The sequence below is a fragment of the Dichomitus squalens genome (assembly GCF_000275845.1).
Source record: "Dichomitus squalens LYAD-421 SS1 unplaced genomic scaffold DICSQscaffold_11, whole genome shotgun sequence".
Classification (NCBI taxonomy): Eukaryota; Fungi; Basidiomycota; class Agaricomycetes; order Polyporales; family Polyporaceae; genus Dichomitus; species Dichomitus squalens.
This window is the reverse complement of record NW_006766893.1, coordinates 535,182-551,483: the sequence shown is the minus strand read 5'-3', so window position 1 is coordinate 551,483 and position 16,302 is coordinate 535,182. Positions and strand designations below refer to the sequence as shown.

Genomic DNA, 16,302 nt, shown 5'->3' with positions numbered 1-16,302 from the left:
TAGATTATACGCTCTCTACTATAAGCCTGCCCTAACGTCTCGTGGCTAGCATTGATGGCACAGCGTCCGTCAGAGTCGGCCCTGTCGCTGCGCAGACCATGATTAACGTTTCCATGCTAGAAGCACGCGGATCACGTCACAATGCATAGGCAGCGAGTTGCGCGCAGCGTTCTAGTCCTTGGTAGGATCCATCCGAAGTGAACTGACTGACGGGTCGAATGTCGACATCAGCCGTTCTAAGGGCTACGCCGCTCACGTACGACGTACACATAAGGCTTGTAGGTAGAGCGGTGGCGCTCGATCTGCCTTCCCCTTTTCCCCGCCCGGCTTGTCGTCTAGATCCAAGGCAATTTTGAGACGACCGCCGCAAAGCTAATCATTCGTGGACAGCAGTTCAATCTTTAGCTGATCAGCTGCAACGACTTCCTTTGATGTACATCAACAACATCGTATTTCAGACATCCCACTACGTGGGTATTCTGCTTGACACCATCTTCTACGGTACGTAGGATACCTATATAACTATCGCTAACTTCATAACCCGAAATACAGGAGTTGAGCTTGTGATATATTCTGCGAGCGTTCGCATCATTTTGCGGGGCAAGGCGAACGGCATGCCCTCGCGGGGTAGCTGTCTTCTGCTGTTCTTCAGCACAGGACTGCTCCTCCCGATTACCCTGTGGGTCGTGTCCCAAGCTGCGTTGGGCCAAGACATGTGGATCGCGCATCCAGTTAATGCGGAAGGCTCTCCGAGGTATCTCGGCATCAACGTCGTCCCGATGTGGTACGAAATTGTGGGCTGTGTGGCGAGCCTCGTACTAAATACCATGAGCGATGGTCTGCTGGTGAGTCCTCAATGTTCTCGTTCCGTCCTGTATTCGATCACCCTGACTCTGTGGTCAGCTGTATCGCTGCTACATCGTTTGGGGAGACGGCAGAGTCATCATTCTCCCGTTCATCATTTATCTAGCCACAATGCCGTTGGGAGTCCTCGCTGTGTATGTCTCTGATCGACCCCAATCGATCTTACTCTTTGGCGCGTCACAGAGATTGGTACTTGCATACGTCTCCGTTGGCATCTCTCTCAACTTCCTCGTATCCACACTTATATGTGTACGCATCCTGCTCCTTGCCAAACGTCTGGAGGTCGCCCTCGGGGAGGAGGCCGCGCACACGTACACCAACACAGCCACGTTAATCATCGAATCCGCACTGCCGTACACGCTGTCAGGTCTTGCGTACCTCGTGGCGCTTGGGATGCAGAGCTCGACTTCCATCTTGTTCATGTCTATATATGTCATGTTTGCGGTGCGTGTACTTCTCTGTGTGCGAAGATCTCGGGCTAAATGACGGAGGTCTGTTCCTGCAGTGCCTCTCGCCTCAGATAATCGTCTTCCGAGTTCTCATGGGCCATGCCTGGACGCGGGATGCCGTCACGCGCTCAACCGCGAGCGTGTTGTTGACGACGGCCATTGTTTACCCGGGCGCTGTGGATAGCAGTGTCGAACCTGGCACTGGACACTGGAGAGCTACTATCGAACTGCGGACTGTCAACGACCCAGCGTTCTCCACGATTGATCAGGATGTAGTAGCTAGTGAGGTTTAATTCGGATCCGTTTGTGCAGTAACGAATGCGCTTGCTCTTTTGTTGAATGTTCTAGCAGTTTACTTGGATGCTTGCCGACAATTACTCTCGAAGATCGACGCCGAGACTGGCACCACCTCTATTATGATAGGTTTCAGTCCCAAAGGGATATGTAGATATGTTCTTCCTTGGTCGAGCGGGCTAGCGTATGACTGCTCCCCGTCGATGGTCCTGCTTTTCCTAAATGGTGCGCATGTGACTGCGGTATCAGTCCAAGAATATGAATTCGTCATCAATGATACAAGTACAACATTCGGTCGGGCCAAGAAAGCAATACAGGACAGCATCAAGCAGCAGATGGATGTGGAGATGTGGTCTACCAGTGAGCAAGCCTCGCTCAGCGCCGCTAGATGTAAAACATGGTGTCCTTCAACTCCTTGTTGACGCCGTTCCCCCACATTCTCACCGCGCTCTGGAATGTCGCCTCCTTCTGCGCCTCCCTATCTGCAGTTTCTGCGGCAGACGAACGGGAGTCGTCGCTGGCGTTCATCAGAACGTTCAGGTATTCGCGCCCGCGCTCGCAGGCGATGTCGGCGTAGTAAGCGGCTGGGATGAGGCTGACTGCCTTCGTCGCGCGTGCATACATGTAGCTCGCAGTATGGGTGCCCTGCTGGATTGTATCGGCGTCGAGCTTGTTCTCGTCGTACACGACAACGTAGTGCGTCGCTTTGACGTGTCCTTGCAAGCCACTGTGGGCCTAAAAATCACGCGTCAGCGTCAGTACGCTCCGAGTGCGAGAACCGAGAGCGTTTCGGGCACACACCTGAAGGTAGTAATCAAAGTCGTAGGCGTCAGTGATACCTTTGTCGACGACAGTCCCCGAAAACGTGTTGCCGTTCCTCGTCGCATGCTGAGAGTCAACTGGCCAGAACCGGGCGTGGTGGCGTTTTCCACAGACGATGATGCTGAGCTTTGGCTTGTAGGGTTTCAAAGGAGATATTTGCTTGAATGCCGCCTGTAACCTTGGGAGCTCAATGCTCAACAGCTGAGGGTATTGGCCCTATGACAAACGAAGAGAGATCAGGTCATGGTAGGGAGCGACACCGTGATGTCATACCTCTGAGACGCCGTCGCGGAAGACGAAGATCCGTTCCGGCAGTTTCCCCCCGTTCTTCTTCTGATAGAGTTGAAGACGTTCTATGGTCATCTGCGTCAGACCTTCGACCATCTTGTAGTGGTTATAAGTATTCAGCGTCATCGCAGGGCTGGAACGAATGACACGCACCTCTTTGCTCTCTTTGTTCCAATCGGGCTTTTGCAACATAAGGCTCGCGGGGTATTGTGCGAAGTGGGAATCGACGCTCGCGACAACCGCGGCGACACTCGGGGTGCCCGGAAGGCTAAGCGGACTAGGATGCGTCACGTCGATGCCCATGATCATCGTCGCCGGGCCATTGCCACCGACACCTCTGAGCCACTGCATCGACCTATCGTCCAGCTGGTGGTTGACTCCCCCGAGCTTCGTGTTGACCTTCAACGCGACGTTCGAGAAGTACTGGTCCTGCCTGTTCCCGCGGTCGTCGCGCGCTTTCGTGAGCAGCATATGGATCGTGTGGATGCCCAGTTCGACATCCGCGAGTTGCTTGATGCCCGGGTAAATATACTTGTCGATGCCGGAAAGGAGGACGAGAACGAAGCTAGGCTTCTTTTTGGGATTGAGGTTGTCCCTGAACACCTTGCTGATCGCAGCGATCGCCTGAGCGCGAGTCGGCGTGTCCTGGTCAAGACGGGGGAGGTCTACAGACATGATTCGGGGCGGCTTGTCTGCGCCGAGGATGCCGCTATTGTTGCACTTCGCGAGGAATGCCTTGAGGAAGGCGATGAGCGCGGGGTCGTTGGGTCCCTGGAACTCGTCGCGGCGGCCATCCTGAACGAGGAGGACGGCCCAGTTCGTCATGTTCCCACCGACTTGGAACTTCACGTCGAGGATGTTCCATCCGGCGTCCTGAACGCGAGGACGCCCGACGCGGTACGAGATCGCAGGTGGGGGAAGACGACGGTACGGGACGACTTGCATGTCCGGGCTGATGCTGATGCCGAACGTCCCAAGCGTCGCGCCGGAGGCGTTGGGTCGAAGACCAAGGTCGGCAAAGCCTTGGTCGACGATGGTGTTGCCGTTGAAGGCAGGTGGGTTGCACGCGACCTTGATCATCGCAGCGGTCTGATCCCGGTCGAGCTTGCCGCGATATGCTTGACCGGGGACAATATCGCAGAGCTCCGCCGGGAGGTAGATGGGCTTTTTGCGATTGGTGCTGACATTGATGAGGGGAAGGTCAGAATGGCGGCGCAAGGTGATATTATATTCTGCAGCATAGGGGTGAGCATGTGGCGCACATTATATGACGGAAGGATGACAGACGTACTGCGTTTGAAGAAGTTCTCGACGGTGATCCTACCGCCAAACTCCTGACAGTCGAAGGTCTCCTTACGGGCCGTCTTCCCGTTCATGATGCGGTAGATCGTGAACTTGCGAGTATACCCGAGATGCTTCGTGGACACCTTCAGCTTCTCCGCGAACGAGTTCGGCATACCGCCACGCGACTGCCTCTGAAAGGCATCCATAGCATCGGCGAGCTTTCCAGGATTGTAGAAGGCGGTCATGCAGAGGTTGATGTTGACCATCAATTGCTTGTACATGGGCCTCACTGACATGAAGAAGCCGCGGAAGGCTTCGACGCCTAGGGAGAGAGTGTGGTGCTCTGAGGAAGTAGGGAAGAAATACTTGTTCTTCCCAACACGGACGCCATGCCGCTGTGCGTACTGTTGTACCACCAGGTTCAGCGCAGACAGTAGTGGCTGCGTGTCTATGTTCCTATGCTCCGGCTTTCCGCTCATGTACCTACAAAGCGTGTCAGCGATCAGGGAGTTTGGAAAAGAATGCACGACGTACTGATTAAGCTGGGACATGTCGAGCTTCGAGAGTAACTTCATCTCGACTGTGAAGTTCAGCGCATTTGGGTCGTCAGCCTGATCCTCCTCAAGGTACCGGATAGGAATCTCAAGAGGTTGGGGTAGTTGTTGAATGGAAACGAGACGTTGACTGCGGTCATGGGCGACCTGCGCTACGTAAGGTCGGAACTGAGGTGATTGTTCGACGAGCTGCATAATCCGGAACCTCCTGTCGCCCTTGGCTTGGGCCTTGGGCTGGATGGAAATCTCATACTCGTAGTACGTCGCATTTTGGGGCAACCTGATGGCGAAGAAGTTGGTCCGAACCACGCCAGGGTCGCCTTGAGTGCCCCAACCGGGACGGAGGGGCATGTCCGGCGGGATCCTGACGCTCTTGAAGGACTGGACGAGGCGGTCGAGCTCCGCGTCTGCCAGGCGTGCATCCTGGTTAGGGGGCTGGCTTGCCGCGAAGACTTCCGCTGGTGCGCCGCCACGAGAGCCGCCACGAGAGCTCCCTCGAGTAGAGACGGAATCACCTCGAGCACCACGCCCGCGAGAAACCCCGTATACTGCTCTAGCAGGGACGGGGCTCGCCCTGCCTCGTGGGGATGGGGAGGAGCCTCGGCCGCCCCTTCCCGGAGACTGCCCTTGCGCTCCAGGTCTACCCCTCGGACCGCCGCGTGGTTGACTCATGATGCAAGTAGCCTATGAATATGTCAGCGCAAATATCGCTAGAGGTGGGAATATGTCCGTTGCAGAGGAGTGGAGAAGATGGCAAGACAGGGTCGGAGTGCATGACGGTCTTTATACCCGAAGTCTGCGTGATATAAGCCTCGATCGGCTGCCGCAGGTATCGCATACTTCGACAGAGGATTTACATAAGAAACAGCAGGTACCTGGCACACACGTCGCATAGTAGTCGCTGGCGCGAGCTGTGGTAGGCTGAGATTGCGCCACCGTGACTAACTTCTAATCGCCAGTGCCTGCCTGGAAACTCACTTGCTAGTGAAGGGGAGACAAGCAATGCAGCGCTGGTGTGGTGCACGGAGGCTTCGTCATAGTGTACTGTACACAGCGGACTTGGGTAGTGGAGAACCTCAGGGTTGGGCCAAGGTTTGGGCATGAGGCCGCTCTTCTGCGGTATGCTGCGGTAGAAGTGACAATTACGTAATTTAGGCGTCTCGGATTTGGGGACACAATCCGACGAACTCATGTACGACAATCATTAGCCTGACCTTCACCATCGATTCTTGCGCGATCGAGTGTTCTTCGGGCCGCGATTCCATGTATTTCATCTGAGCTTCCTGAGAGTACACGAGCTCGACAAACAGGCCTATCTCCCTTGAATCGAATCAAGTGTTTATCACTCACATCTAGTCCCCCTTTCTCGCCACAGAACTTCGCACGTCAAGCAGTGGTGACTGTGCATGGTCCCAGCTGCCCTCTCATGCCCGAGTTCAAGCAGGTTTTCCTCCTGTGGCAATGGCGTGTTGTGTTCAACGCTCGAGTCACAGCGCTGAGAGCACCGCCCCCATCGTCTCTTCTCCAAAAGAAGACGAGCGGTCTCTGGCGTGAGGCTATCACAGCAGAGCATAGGTGAGCTCGTCTCTCACCACCACCACCTCGACGTTCAGCGTCCTGCATGCTTCACCTTCCCTTCCCCGTATCTTTTGCATTGTTGCTGATCCTGCTCGTCACAAACCTCGGTATCGACCTGGTGTTCGTGAGAGAAACGAAGCGCGTGGCTACACTGCGGTATCCGCCGCTCACTCAATACAGTATGTGGAAGCATGCATGCATTATGCGGATATCTTTCGACCTAAGCCACCCATGCAGCCTTCCTCGAAGGCGATTATCCTGCGTTTCTCCCTGTAGAGAATGCACAGAGATCCATCAGTCTGTTGCTGGAAGAAAGCGTACGCTACGGCCTCACGGAGCCCGAGAAGAACCTTGAGTGGACGTACATGAGCCCCGGGGGGGACGGCAACATACGCCTAGAGCCTAACCACCGCTTCTTCAACACTGGCTTCTCATACCAACTCCACTGCGCGAAGGTGCTTGTCTCCACCTTCCAACAAAACGAGCCGCCGACGCGCTATCGCGAAGTCGAGCACGTCGCGCGCTGCCTGAACGTCCTCCGCCAGTTCGCGCTGTGCTCCGCGGACACGACGCTCGAGCCTGCGGACAGCCTCCGCAAGAACTTCACTGCGGTCAGGGCTGGGGGAGAGCACAGGTGCAGGGACTCGCGGGCGCTGTATGAGACGATGGAGCAAAACTGGCTGGATTGGTCCGAGTACAAGCAGACGCTGGCTGCCTAGGAGCTATCCAGACCGATCTCGGAGCGGGGCTTGGATGTACGATACCAAGATAGAACGAAACGTGATGCATTACCTTCTTATGTGCCGATGTCCGGATGCTCCTTAAAGCCTGCGGTTATTGCCATAGGTCCCCATACCGGGGCGGCGTGAGCACGTTGGAACAGTGTGCAACAAGGGCAGTCTCATGTTCCTGAAAACTGACAAGGCTATCAATCACGCCGAAGTCCCGGTATTCTCCGTTCCGCCCATCTTCGGGGGAACAATCGCTGGTTCGTTCAACACGCTTCTGCTCTCCCATACCTGCATCTGCAACATCTGAAAGGGCTGCCAAAAAAGCGCGATCATCTCGCAACTCAAGCCGTATATCAGGAACTGAACGTGCATTGCTGTGTTTGAGACATACCGAGAGGTACCGCAGAACGTCTGCGGTATCCCAGCAGTAACAATGTCCCGTCGTTCCCTGTGTCTATCAAAGTGTTCCGGCTCGGGCTCGATCGAATGAGTGCGTCACCCATGGGAAATGGAACACATAACAATACAATCCGTATATCGATACAAGAGATAAGAGCTCAGATGATTATGAGTTATAATACTGCCGATCTGCGTCACATCCTAGGAACGGGAACTTCTGCTTGTGGAGAGCATGCTTCGCTATCATGGCCGCACAGCTGTGAAGATGTGCTGCTCGCATCAACGCTGAATGCAGAGGAGAATATCGCCACTCGGTCCGGGTAGTCGGTCGACTCGCCGCTTAGAATGATTTCTGTCATCCGAAGCGTCCACGCCCGCCCACACAGGGCACGGAGAATGATGAATTGCGGAGAGATGCACTGCGGTAGTAGAATGGTGTAAGTCATTGGGCGCGTGGGGGTAAGTCGAGACAGACACTCACCGTGAACATGACGTAGATAGAGAGGAATAGAGTAGAAATGTCGCTGTTGATCGCGAACGACACAAGGTACGCCAGGCCAAACACGGTACAAGGCAGCGCGGACTCAACGATGATGGCCACCGCGCCTGTGTAGGTGTATGCCGCCGCGCTAACTCTATTTTGAGGCAGCGCTGAGGCTACGTCGTACCACCGCCGCAGCTGTAGGATGCGCGCGGCGATGAGCGTGGTCACGACGACTTCGAGACTAATGACGGAGGTTGTATAGGCGATTCCGAGCTTGTGGGCGTTCCCCGTAAAATAGCTTCGGAGAGGCAGGCCTGCCTCGACTAGCTGAGCGATCCCGACGCCTCGTGGAAGAAGAGCGTCAGTCAAGTGGCTCTGTGCAAGAAAGACCTGCATTCTAACATACAGAAGGTGGACAGGTATAGAACGCACGGAAAGATGATGACCCGGAGACGACCCCAGACGATGTAACACCGGTATATCTGTATGATTCAGTCATTTTGCGGCCGTGCGTTATAGACCCACGTACCATCAAGGCATGGGTCAGGAGGTTGAGCAAGATGGATGCGGCGGTTCCAAGTGTCTGATACCATACAGACGCATGGTCTGAAAGGTATGCGGCTTGTCCGCCCGGCTGTTTGGCGGACACTATCCACATCTCTTGACCGAATGCGAACTCAGTCGCAACGTAGGCGGTATTAAGGAGAAGGGCTGCACCGCTGCAGATTGTCCAGACGATGTCGAAGCGATTTTCGCGTGAATGTCGCTTCCTCATAATAGCCTGCATAGTCAGAACAAAGAGCATAAGCTCAATACCTGAGTTATGGTATCCGCTCAGTTTGTACTATTTGATATGGTGTTGGAGAAACCTCACCATACAGGATCCCATTGAAAGCATTTCCTACGTAAAAGGCGTTCTGGAAGAGAAGTGTCATACTCTCCTAAACCTCTATATAATTGGAAGAGGGAGTATTGAAGTTGATCAGCAGCAGAGAGGGGATCGCGCTTTATATTTGAGGGCTCTGACTTGATGGAGGTATGCGTGGTCAGAGCGCTGACCTTCGTGGTTCCAAATCGGCGTACGCGGCCCAGCGACACTACTCTGTGCAGGCAACCGAGGACCAGGAAGGACATAAAGAGGCATAGCGACTCGGAAATATCAGCGAGCAGGGATATAACTGTAACACAGAACCATCGCTGCGGCTTCTTGAGGCAGTTGCGAGAGGGACAAACAGGGAACAGATCACCGCGACCGCGAAATATGTGCGATCCAGTGTTGTTCACCAGTGGTAAGTTCACTGTAACTCTCAGCATGGTGAACAGCAACGTCAAGCCAAAACATCACATTCTGATATGAAAGAAGGGAGAAACCTCAGCTGCAGTTAACTGAGCCCGACTCATGAGCACATGAGCGCTCGCTGTGGGCCACGCCAGGCCGGCCCGAGTTTGTCGGTTGGGTGAGAGGTGCTTAGTAATCACTTTACCGAGAGTCTATGCACGCTATACTCGGGCAGGACGGAAAACGATGGTATTGGGCGCGCGCTACGGAAGCTGCGCGGGACCACCGAGTCCGTGTCGCCACCGCTCTCTCGCGCGACCGGTGGGCCGAGCTCAAGCCGGCGGAAGGCGAATGTACCTGATACATGAGACGTAGCTAAGCGAGACCAAAAATGGGACAGCGGAAGGGTGGGTGCAAAAACGAAAGCTCGAGGAGCGCGAGCTCCCGAAGGGCGAGGGGACGAGGATCCTGGGCTGCGAGCCCTTAACCTATATACTACTAGAGACAAAGCAGATGTAAAGCGGCGAGGGGGTGGCACGAGTTACGCTGTCATAGACCCTGGACAATAATCATTGTCCAAAACAGCTGCCTGATTTTCGTCCATCGCGCTGACGTTGCCATGAATATCGCTCCTGACGATAACTTTCGTTGCATTGTTACACATCATACGGCGGCCTGATTGGACGGATTGAATCTCAAAGAACCCACCCTTCCACAGGCACAGATCTGTTCGTACTGAGGGTTATAGTGCGGCGGATGGAGGCGATCGGGTAAGAGGGGGGTGGTCCGCGGGTTCGTATCATCACTGAAACGTATGGTTGACAACCCTGAGTTGTTGGATAACGCATACATGAGATAGACCCGTTCTTTGAGAGTCCTTTGCCTAGATTGGCAGGCAGTTTGCATGAGGCTAGGCACACCTGAACAGGGATACTGCGTTCAGGCGTGCTCGGGCCAAGATGACCATGTACGATATGTAAATTGTATTCGATGCTTGTCAACTTCAACTCAGCTTTGTTATATATACAACTGACTAAAATCTGTATATAATGGCCGCTCTTGCGTTCCTAATCTTTGACCTACCTCCCTCGTCCTCGAGAGCCGCTCTTCTGTACACACTGAAGAACTCCCACTGTGAGGACGCCAAAACACATACAATACCATGGCACCTCAACGTAGAGTGTACTACGGTCCAGACGAGGACGAGAATACCATTGATCTCGAAAGGTATTTTGTTGCTGGAGACTTCATCACTGGCACCGGTTTTGGTGGGCACTTCTCCTTGATGCACTATACAACTATTCAAAGCATTGGAACAGGGGTTCAGCTTGTTCTGTGGACGACATGCGTGATGTACTTCTGGAGGGACCGAAAGAGAAGGGGCTGGAGAGCCATATTCCTCATCGGTTACCTATCTGTCTTGATCTCAATCCAATTCATCTACTGTATCGACCAGGCCAATACAGTCCAGGTCATGTACGTCGACAATCGCAACTATCCAGGGGGACCGTGGCAGTATTTCCTTAACTTGCAGGACATTGTTCTCAAGTTGGGTTTCTACGCTACTCTGTTTGTCGGGACCTTCCTCTGCGACCTCATTGTGGTACGCTCAACCCAACCGTCCTCATCACTGCACTGAGCGTAATCTCCACATTCAGCTTTGGCGATGCTACGTTATATGGACCATCTCCGGACGTGCCGTGGCTTGCGCGGTGGTTGCGTTTCCCACTTTGATACTCATTGGATCCTTTGGTATGTTTTGCTTTGCATCACCCATCGAAACGCGTTCACTCAGGGCCGCTGTAGTCATGGGTACCCTTTGGACACTCCAGTCTAGTCACCCTGGTCTTTCGCTATATAGCAAGGAGCCCCTCGCTTTTGGGACGGCCTATTATGCCTTATCGTTAGGCCTCAACATTGTCCTCACGGCTCTCATTCTCTTGAAGCTTCTCATGTACCGTCACAAGCATCTCGTACACCTCCCTCCGGAACATTCGAGCCAATACCTCTCTCTAGTGGCTCTTATCATCGAGTCCGCAGCCCTCTATTCGGCGTTTGCAGTCATGTTTCTGGTCTCGTATGGCTTGAATAAGCCCATAAACCAAATCTGGCTGGGCTTCGCCCAGGCTGCTCAAGTTTGTTGGCCTTACTGATCTAAACGGAACTGTGCTGACCTGCTGTTTTCAAGCAAATCGCAACCTATCTTATCCTCTACCGCCTCGCAACCGGTACAGCGTGGTCCAAGGAGACGATGCAGACGCGGCCCCTCACCACCATTCAATTCAACAAGGCGACGTCGTCGGATGCCCAGAGACCTATAGACTCATCGGCCGCTCAAATCACCTCCAACCACAGCAGCGAACAAGCATCTGGAGAGAAGAATGAGTGTAGTGGATAAACGAGGCGTCTTCTATGGCTGTAATAAGTGCTGTCGTTATAGAATTGAAGAGTTGCTAGTGAGCTGAAAGTTAACCTTCGTTATCGAGTATAACGTACCATTATAGCTCTCTTATTCCATGCCTTTACTTCGTCTTCGAACACCTCTGAAGTCGTATCCACACCTTCGTTGATATGTTTGTCTTTTCGATGTCATTTTATTGATTGCCTTTCCCGGAGCACTTCCTGCATTCGCCTCGCTATCAGCAAGATGATGCCCGAGTCGGAGATGTCTTGAGTTGCCCAGGTACCCGAAGACAGAGACGTACCTGAAAGAAGACGTCGACGAGGGAGATTCGGGTGCTAGCGTTGGGCCCTACTCGCAAACGGCCTGATAATTGCGAGTGTAACAGTGGGGATCCTCAAGGATATACATGTTACCGAGAGGTACACATCGAGCGGAATGTGTTGCGCACCGCAGCGTGATCTGCCAGTCCATCTCGATGGTAGTGAAAGCCAGGATAACCACGTTGTGCGTTTTGTACTTGTTCATCCGAGCATCGCCACAATGGCAAACGGGACGATGGCAGGCTGTATGCGACGCCACCGGATATGAGCCTATGCCAGACAGGAGGTATGCAGGTAGGTGGACTAGGTAAGATCGCGCTCACGTGTGGTTGGTCTGGAACGGTAAGCTTGAAGTAATTACACTGACGCGAGGGAGAAGGCCGCTTTTTAAAGGGTGTAAGCGGAGTCAATCCATACAAATTGATGCCTGTTGAGGGGATGCACGGTCATTGAAACGGCTCAGCTGTCGACACCGAGTCCTGTAGAAGTATTAGTAATCGCAGGTCGTAACTATAGCTAGCAAGGAGGGTCAAACGAGGCGGTCTCGGGGGGGCAGGTCTCCGCTCTTGTGCGGTTTCTCGGATCTGGAGGCGCCATTCACTAGCAAACTATGGATGTTCAGAATGAGTGAGGTAAGACAATTATGACGAATTGCGAGTAGTACCTTGAAGAGTCTACGTGACTCTGAGCTTCTGGCGTGAGCGCAAACCAAGACAGCCATTACGTCTACTAATGAGCGCGAACAAAAACAACATGAGCAAACGATCAGCCCTTCTGAAGCCCGCTCGTAGAGGAGGGAACTGTAGGTGTACGCAGGGCCCTCGGCGCTCATGGTTCCTACATAGCTGAATTGAGCGCGCCCAAGACCTCCGCGCCGGTGGCGTCGTCATCGTGAACCGTATGTCCCGTGTCCGCCTGCACGAATACTTCTCACTCAAGTTGTAGACATAGGCATTGCGTTAGAAATTCATGCGTTGATAGATGAGAGTGTTGAGCGGCAGGGGAGTGACAGGCGCCACAGGGATTGCAACTCCGCGAGATGCCGCCGAAAATGACCTGCATATGGCGGCGGCGGCGCTAAGTCGGACTTATGAAAAGTTCTATCCTCCCCGGCGAAGTGGCACGACTATTGCGGTCGCAACACACGACAACCTCAATGCACTCCTAGGGACATACAGACAAACGTACAGAATTGTCACTGAGAGCTCTAGTCGCCAACGCCGCCCACCATCAAGAAGTGCTTCCTCCGAACTGGGTCAGTAGAACGCTATGACAGACTTCATATATGTGGTTGACGCCGCGTGCTATGGTGGCAGACCGAGAATTCGCCTCGCATAGACCTCGTTTTGCTTGATATACTACGCACACAGCCTTTTCCGGTGCGACTTCGGTACTCTCACTCAGCTTCTGGTGCGGATGCTCCCCAGGTTCCACGACCCAGCCAGACGCTTCCGAGGTACGTGATCCATAAGCTCGGAATTGGCCATGAACAGCGACTCTCCAATGACAGACCTGTTTCTGCGTCCAGTTGGTATGACGATATGTCACCCTGCATGATGAATGGCCTGGGCGGAGGTAATGAATATGCCGGGTCGCGCGCAAGAGCCCCGCTTCTGGCAAGAAGTCACAATTTTACCTTGGAGGTTTCGCTATCAACGGGAGCTTTCAGAATCGACACCGATGTGGTGCAGTTCTGACGTGCATGCTCAGATCTTTCTGACCACAGATGGGCGGACATTTTCAAGATAGAGCAGCAGCATACCAGATAGGCGGTGAGAATTTGACTATGGGAATCCGAAGCCTTTCCCCGACGTGATATCGGTCCTCTCGTAATCATACCGAACTCTATTCAGCGCGCGTCTCCAGTTTCCCCAGGACCCTTGAGAGTACCTCCTAGCAATCTGACTATGCTTGACTCCGCCTTCAGGATATGGCTCGAATAATGAGCACACAGAAGGTAAACAAGCTGATCCCTTCGACGCTCACTGCCCGTTGTTGCGCCCATTGGCGTCGCCCTGTGGGATAAGAAGCTGTCAAGGCCGCTCTAAGACGCCCTAACGTCATGTATGGCTGCCGGCTCGCAAGGCACACCTCGCGGTCCGAAGATCAAGAAGTCGCAGTAGTCATGCACACACCCATAAAGACGCGACAGCGTCCCTCCGCCTGGGCAGGTGTCATCCTAGGTCCACCCACTCTCCGAGCTCCCCTGCCTCCCAACGGCTCCGGTCCACAGCACGTAGCCCTCCATGTCTGACCCACTGTCGCTGTTCCAAAATGCGTTTTACATCGGGAACAACTTCAATGCCATACTTTACGGTGAGCGAATCATGCGGTAATCAACTTAAAACGCGCTATACTGACCTATTTGGGTAGGCGTGGAGCTCGTGCTGTACTTCATGACCATCCGGATTATGCTTAGTAGGAAGCGGAAGCATGTCCCCACGGACAAATACTTCCTCCTCTTCAGCACCGTCCTCCTCCTCCTCAACACCGTCTTCGTCGCCACGGAGGCCGTCTTCGGGCAGGAGATGTGGATCGTTAATGCGAACTACCCTGGAGGCATGGACGCGTACCTCGGCGATTTCGCCTCCGTATGGTACCAGACATTTGGCACCGCGGCGTCCATCGTCCTTAACCTCTGCAGCGACGGCCTTCTCGTGAGTTCCTGCGGTCATGGAAGCTGATCGAATCCACACATCGTCTGACTGATGATGGTCAAATTTTCACGCCACGGAAGATCTACCGCTGCTACGTCGTGTGGAACGACCTCCGCATTATTGCAGGTCCTGTCATCATCTACCTCGCGAGCTTCTGTGCGTATCATTCTCCTCGCTCATCGCGCGGAAGGCTGACGTGAGCCGCCGTACAGCGCTCGGGATCGCGCAGCTGTACGAGTCCGGGCGGCCGCACGCAAACTACTTTGCAGGGCTCGCGCAGAAGCTTGGCATCGGCTACACGTCATGCATCATCTCCCTCGAGATCATCCTGACCGCCCTCATCTGCTCGCGCATCTACTTCGTGGGCAGGCGCTATGGCCACGCGATGGGCGAGGAGGTCGGGCGGGCGTACACGAGCGCGGCGGCGATCATCGTCGAGAGTATGCTGCTCTCGACGCTGACGGGCATCGCGTACCTCATCTCGTTCGCGCGCAACTCTGATATCGACATTTTCTTCCTCTCGATCTACGTGATGATGACGGTGAGTCCGCACAGCGTATTGGGGTAAAGATGTGATTGGAGATTCTGATGATCGCGGGGCTCTCTTCAGTGCATCGCGCCACAGTTGGTCGTCCTCCGGGTCGTGGCGGGACGTGCGTGGACCAGGGAAAAGTCGACGATGATCCAGTCTAAGCTCGAGTTCACAGACGCTTCGAGGACGCAGTTTGGCGGGTCCTCGGCTGCAAATGAGAAGTCTGACGGGCTGACGGCCAGCGGCTCTGTTTCGTCATCTGAGCATATACCGATAGGTGATGTTTAGGTTCATTCCGTTGATTACCTGACTGGGCTCCTGATGTTTTTGTTACGAGCATCGCATTTCCCAGTGTCTGTGAGTGTTTGTTGTACTGTAAAATGATACGTTTTGCTACTATACCATCAAGTTAGGAGGCGGCTCGACTGCTGCTCGGTCGGGGTGCGTAAGATGCGCACTGTTAAGACGCTCTTAGTTTCTTCAACGCTTGCGGTCCTGCATGACTGCATCTTGCACGGCGAGCCTCGGTAGATCAATGAGTCGGATGGAAAGACAGCCTTAACGCCTAGGTCCGCTCACAGTTTGATAGAATAGAGTTCGGGCCATCGTCAAGCCTGGAAGCCTGAGACCCTACGACCCAAATGAGGCTCGACGCTGACCTAGATGTGTCTCTGTGGGGCGTTTTTAGTAAACGTTCTGACGGCCTGCCTGATGGCGAATGTCAATGTCTTCGGCTAGCCCGGCCAGCGGAGAAAACTCCTGTCTGTCACCCAGCAACGGGCAATGGATATTCGTGCTCTGCTCTGGTCAGATTCATTTGCGAGCACTCAGACATGCGTCGATGAACTTATTAAATCGTGAGCCAGCAGACGAGAAAGGAGGGGAGACGTACGTAGTGGAACAGGGCACGACAAAACAACATTGAACTGCAACATTGATGTACTGATCACGTCGAGGCCGACATCACAGTTTTTCCGTCTGGCAAACGCGCATATGAGCTCTTCATATTGACAGAGGTATTGTCCTATCGTCCTATTACTTAAGAGGTGTTGTCCTATTACTTGGTGTTGTCCTATTACTAAAGGTATGGTAGCATCAGTGTCCATAGTAAGTTGACCATCCTGGCATGGGTCTCATCTCTTTAGAGAGTGGCTCTCTAGCGCTGTATCGTTGTTCTTGATTCCCTTAGCAGATGGAATCAATGCAAGGTCTCAATGCAGACGGTCAGACACCACGATTGGTAGCCACTCATGCTACACTTTAGCTTATGAGCTCGCAACAACCTTGCTGTACCACCGCGAGGCGGGAGCACAACGAGACGGCTTTGCGACCAGAAGTTGCAATTGATGACCGAGGCTTCATG

The 16,302-nt window shown here is 53.8% G+C and overlaps 6 protein-coding genes across 6 annotated transcripts; 4 read left to right on the top strand and 2 right to left on the bottom strand.

Moving 5' to 3' along the window:
• Positions 1-431: 431 nt before the first annotated feature.
• Positions 432-1,606, top strand: DICSQDRAFT_169620 (uncharacterized protein; the record flags this gene model as incomplete). The annotated part of the gene is made up of 4 exons (XM_007365237.1): positions 432-501; positions 553-845; positions 904-1,308; positions 1,370-1,606. The coding sequence occupies 4 exons, from the start codon at positions 432-434 to the stop codon at positions 1,604-1,606; spliced, it is 1,005 nt and encodes a 334-aa protein (XP_007365299.1).
• Positions 1,607-1,836: 230 nt separating this feature from the next.
• On the bottom strand, positions 1,837-5,286 carry DICSQDRAFT_105202 (Piwi-domain-containing protein). The gene is made up of 6 exons (XM_007365236.1): positions 4,536-5,286; positions 4,009-4,484; positions 2,871-3,949; positions 2,703-2,813; positions 2,409-2,645; positions 1,837-2,342 (listed from the first exon to the last, which is right to left on the bottom strand). Exons 1-6 carry the CDS (start codon positions 5,225-5,227, stop codon positions 1,992-1,994), a joined length of 2,946 nt encoding a protein of 981 aa, XP_007365298.1. The 5' UTR covers positions 5,228-5,286; the 3' UTR covers positions 1,837-1,991.
• An 890-nt stretch (positions 5,287-6,176) lies between these two features.
• On the top strand, positions 6,177-6,852 carry DICSQDRAFT_126760 (uncharacterized protein; the record flags this gene model as incomplete). The annotated part of the gene is made up of 2 exons (XM_007365235.1): positions 6,177-6,312; positions 6,371-6,852. The coding sequence occupies 2 exons, from the start codon at positions 6,177-6,179 to the stop codon at positions 6,850-6,852; spliced, it is 618 nt and encodes a 205-aa protein (XP_007365297.1).
• A 605-nt stretch (positions 6,853-7,457) lies between these two features.
• DICSQDRAFT_59162 (uncharacterized protein) lies at positions 7,458-8,682 on the bottom strand (the record flags this gene model as incomplete). The annotated part of the gene is made up of 5 exons (XM_007365234.1): positions 7,458-7,682; positions 7,745-8,091; positions 8,154-8,229; positions 8,277-8,563; positions 8,622-8,682. 5 exons carry the CDS (start codon positions 8,680-8,682, stop codon positions 7,458-7,460), a joined length of 996 nt encoding a protein of 331 aa, XP_007365296.1.
• A 1,527-nt stretch (positions 8,683-10,209) lies between these two features.
• DICSQDRAFT_23723 (uncharacterized protein) lies at positions 10,210-11,280 on the top strand (the record flags this gene model as incomplete). The annotated part of the gene is made up of 5 exons (XM_007365233.1): positions 10,210-10,294; positions 10,346-10,629; positions 10,685-10,778; positions 10,833-11,161; positions 11,215-11,280. Coding segments are annotated over 5 exons (858 nt in total), but the record flags the coding sequence as incomplete, so codon positions are not given.
• A 1,647-nt stretch (positions 11,281-12,927) lies between these two features.
• Positions 12,928-15,353, top strand: DICSQDRAFT_85596 (uncharacterized protein). Its single transcript, XM_007365232.1, has 7 exons — positions 12,928-13,005; positions 13,067-13,206; positions 13,279-14,066; positions 14,124-14,407; positions 14,488-14,563; positions 14,620-14,948; positions 15,018-15,353. The coding sequence occupies exons 3-7, from the start codon at positions 13,997-13,999 to the stop codon at positions 15,225-15,227; spliced, it is 969 nt and encodes a 322-aa protein (XP_007365294.1). The 5' UTR covers positions 12,928-13,005; positions 13,067-13,206; positions 13,279-13,996; the 3' UTR covers positions 15,228-15,353.
• Positions 15,354-16,302: the final 949 nt, after the last annotated feature.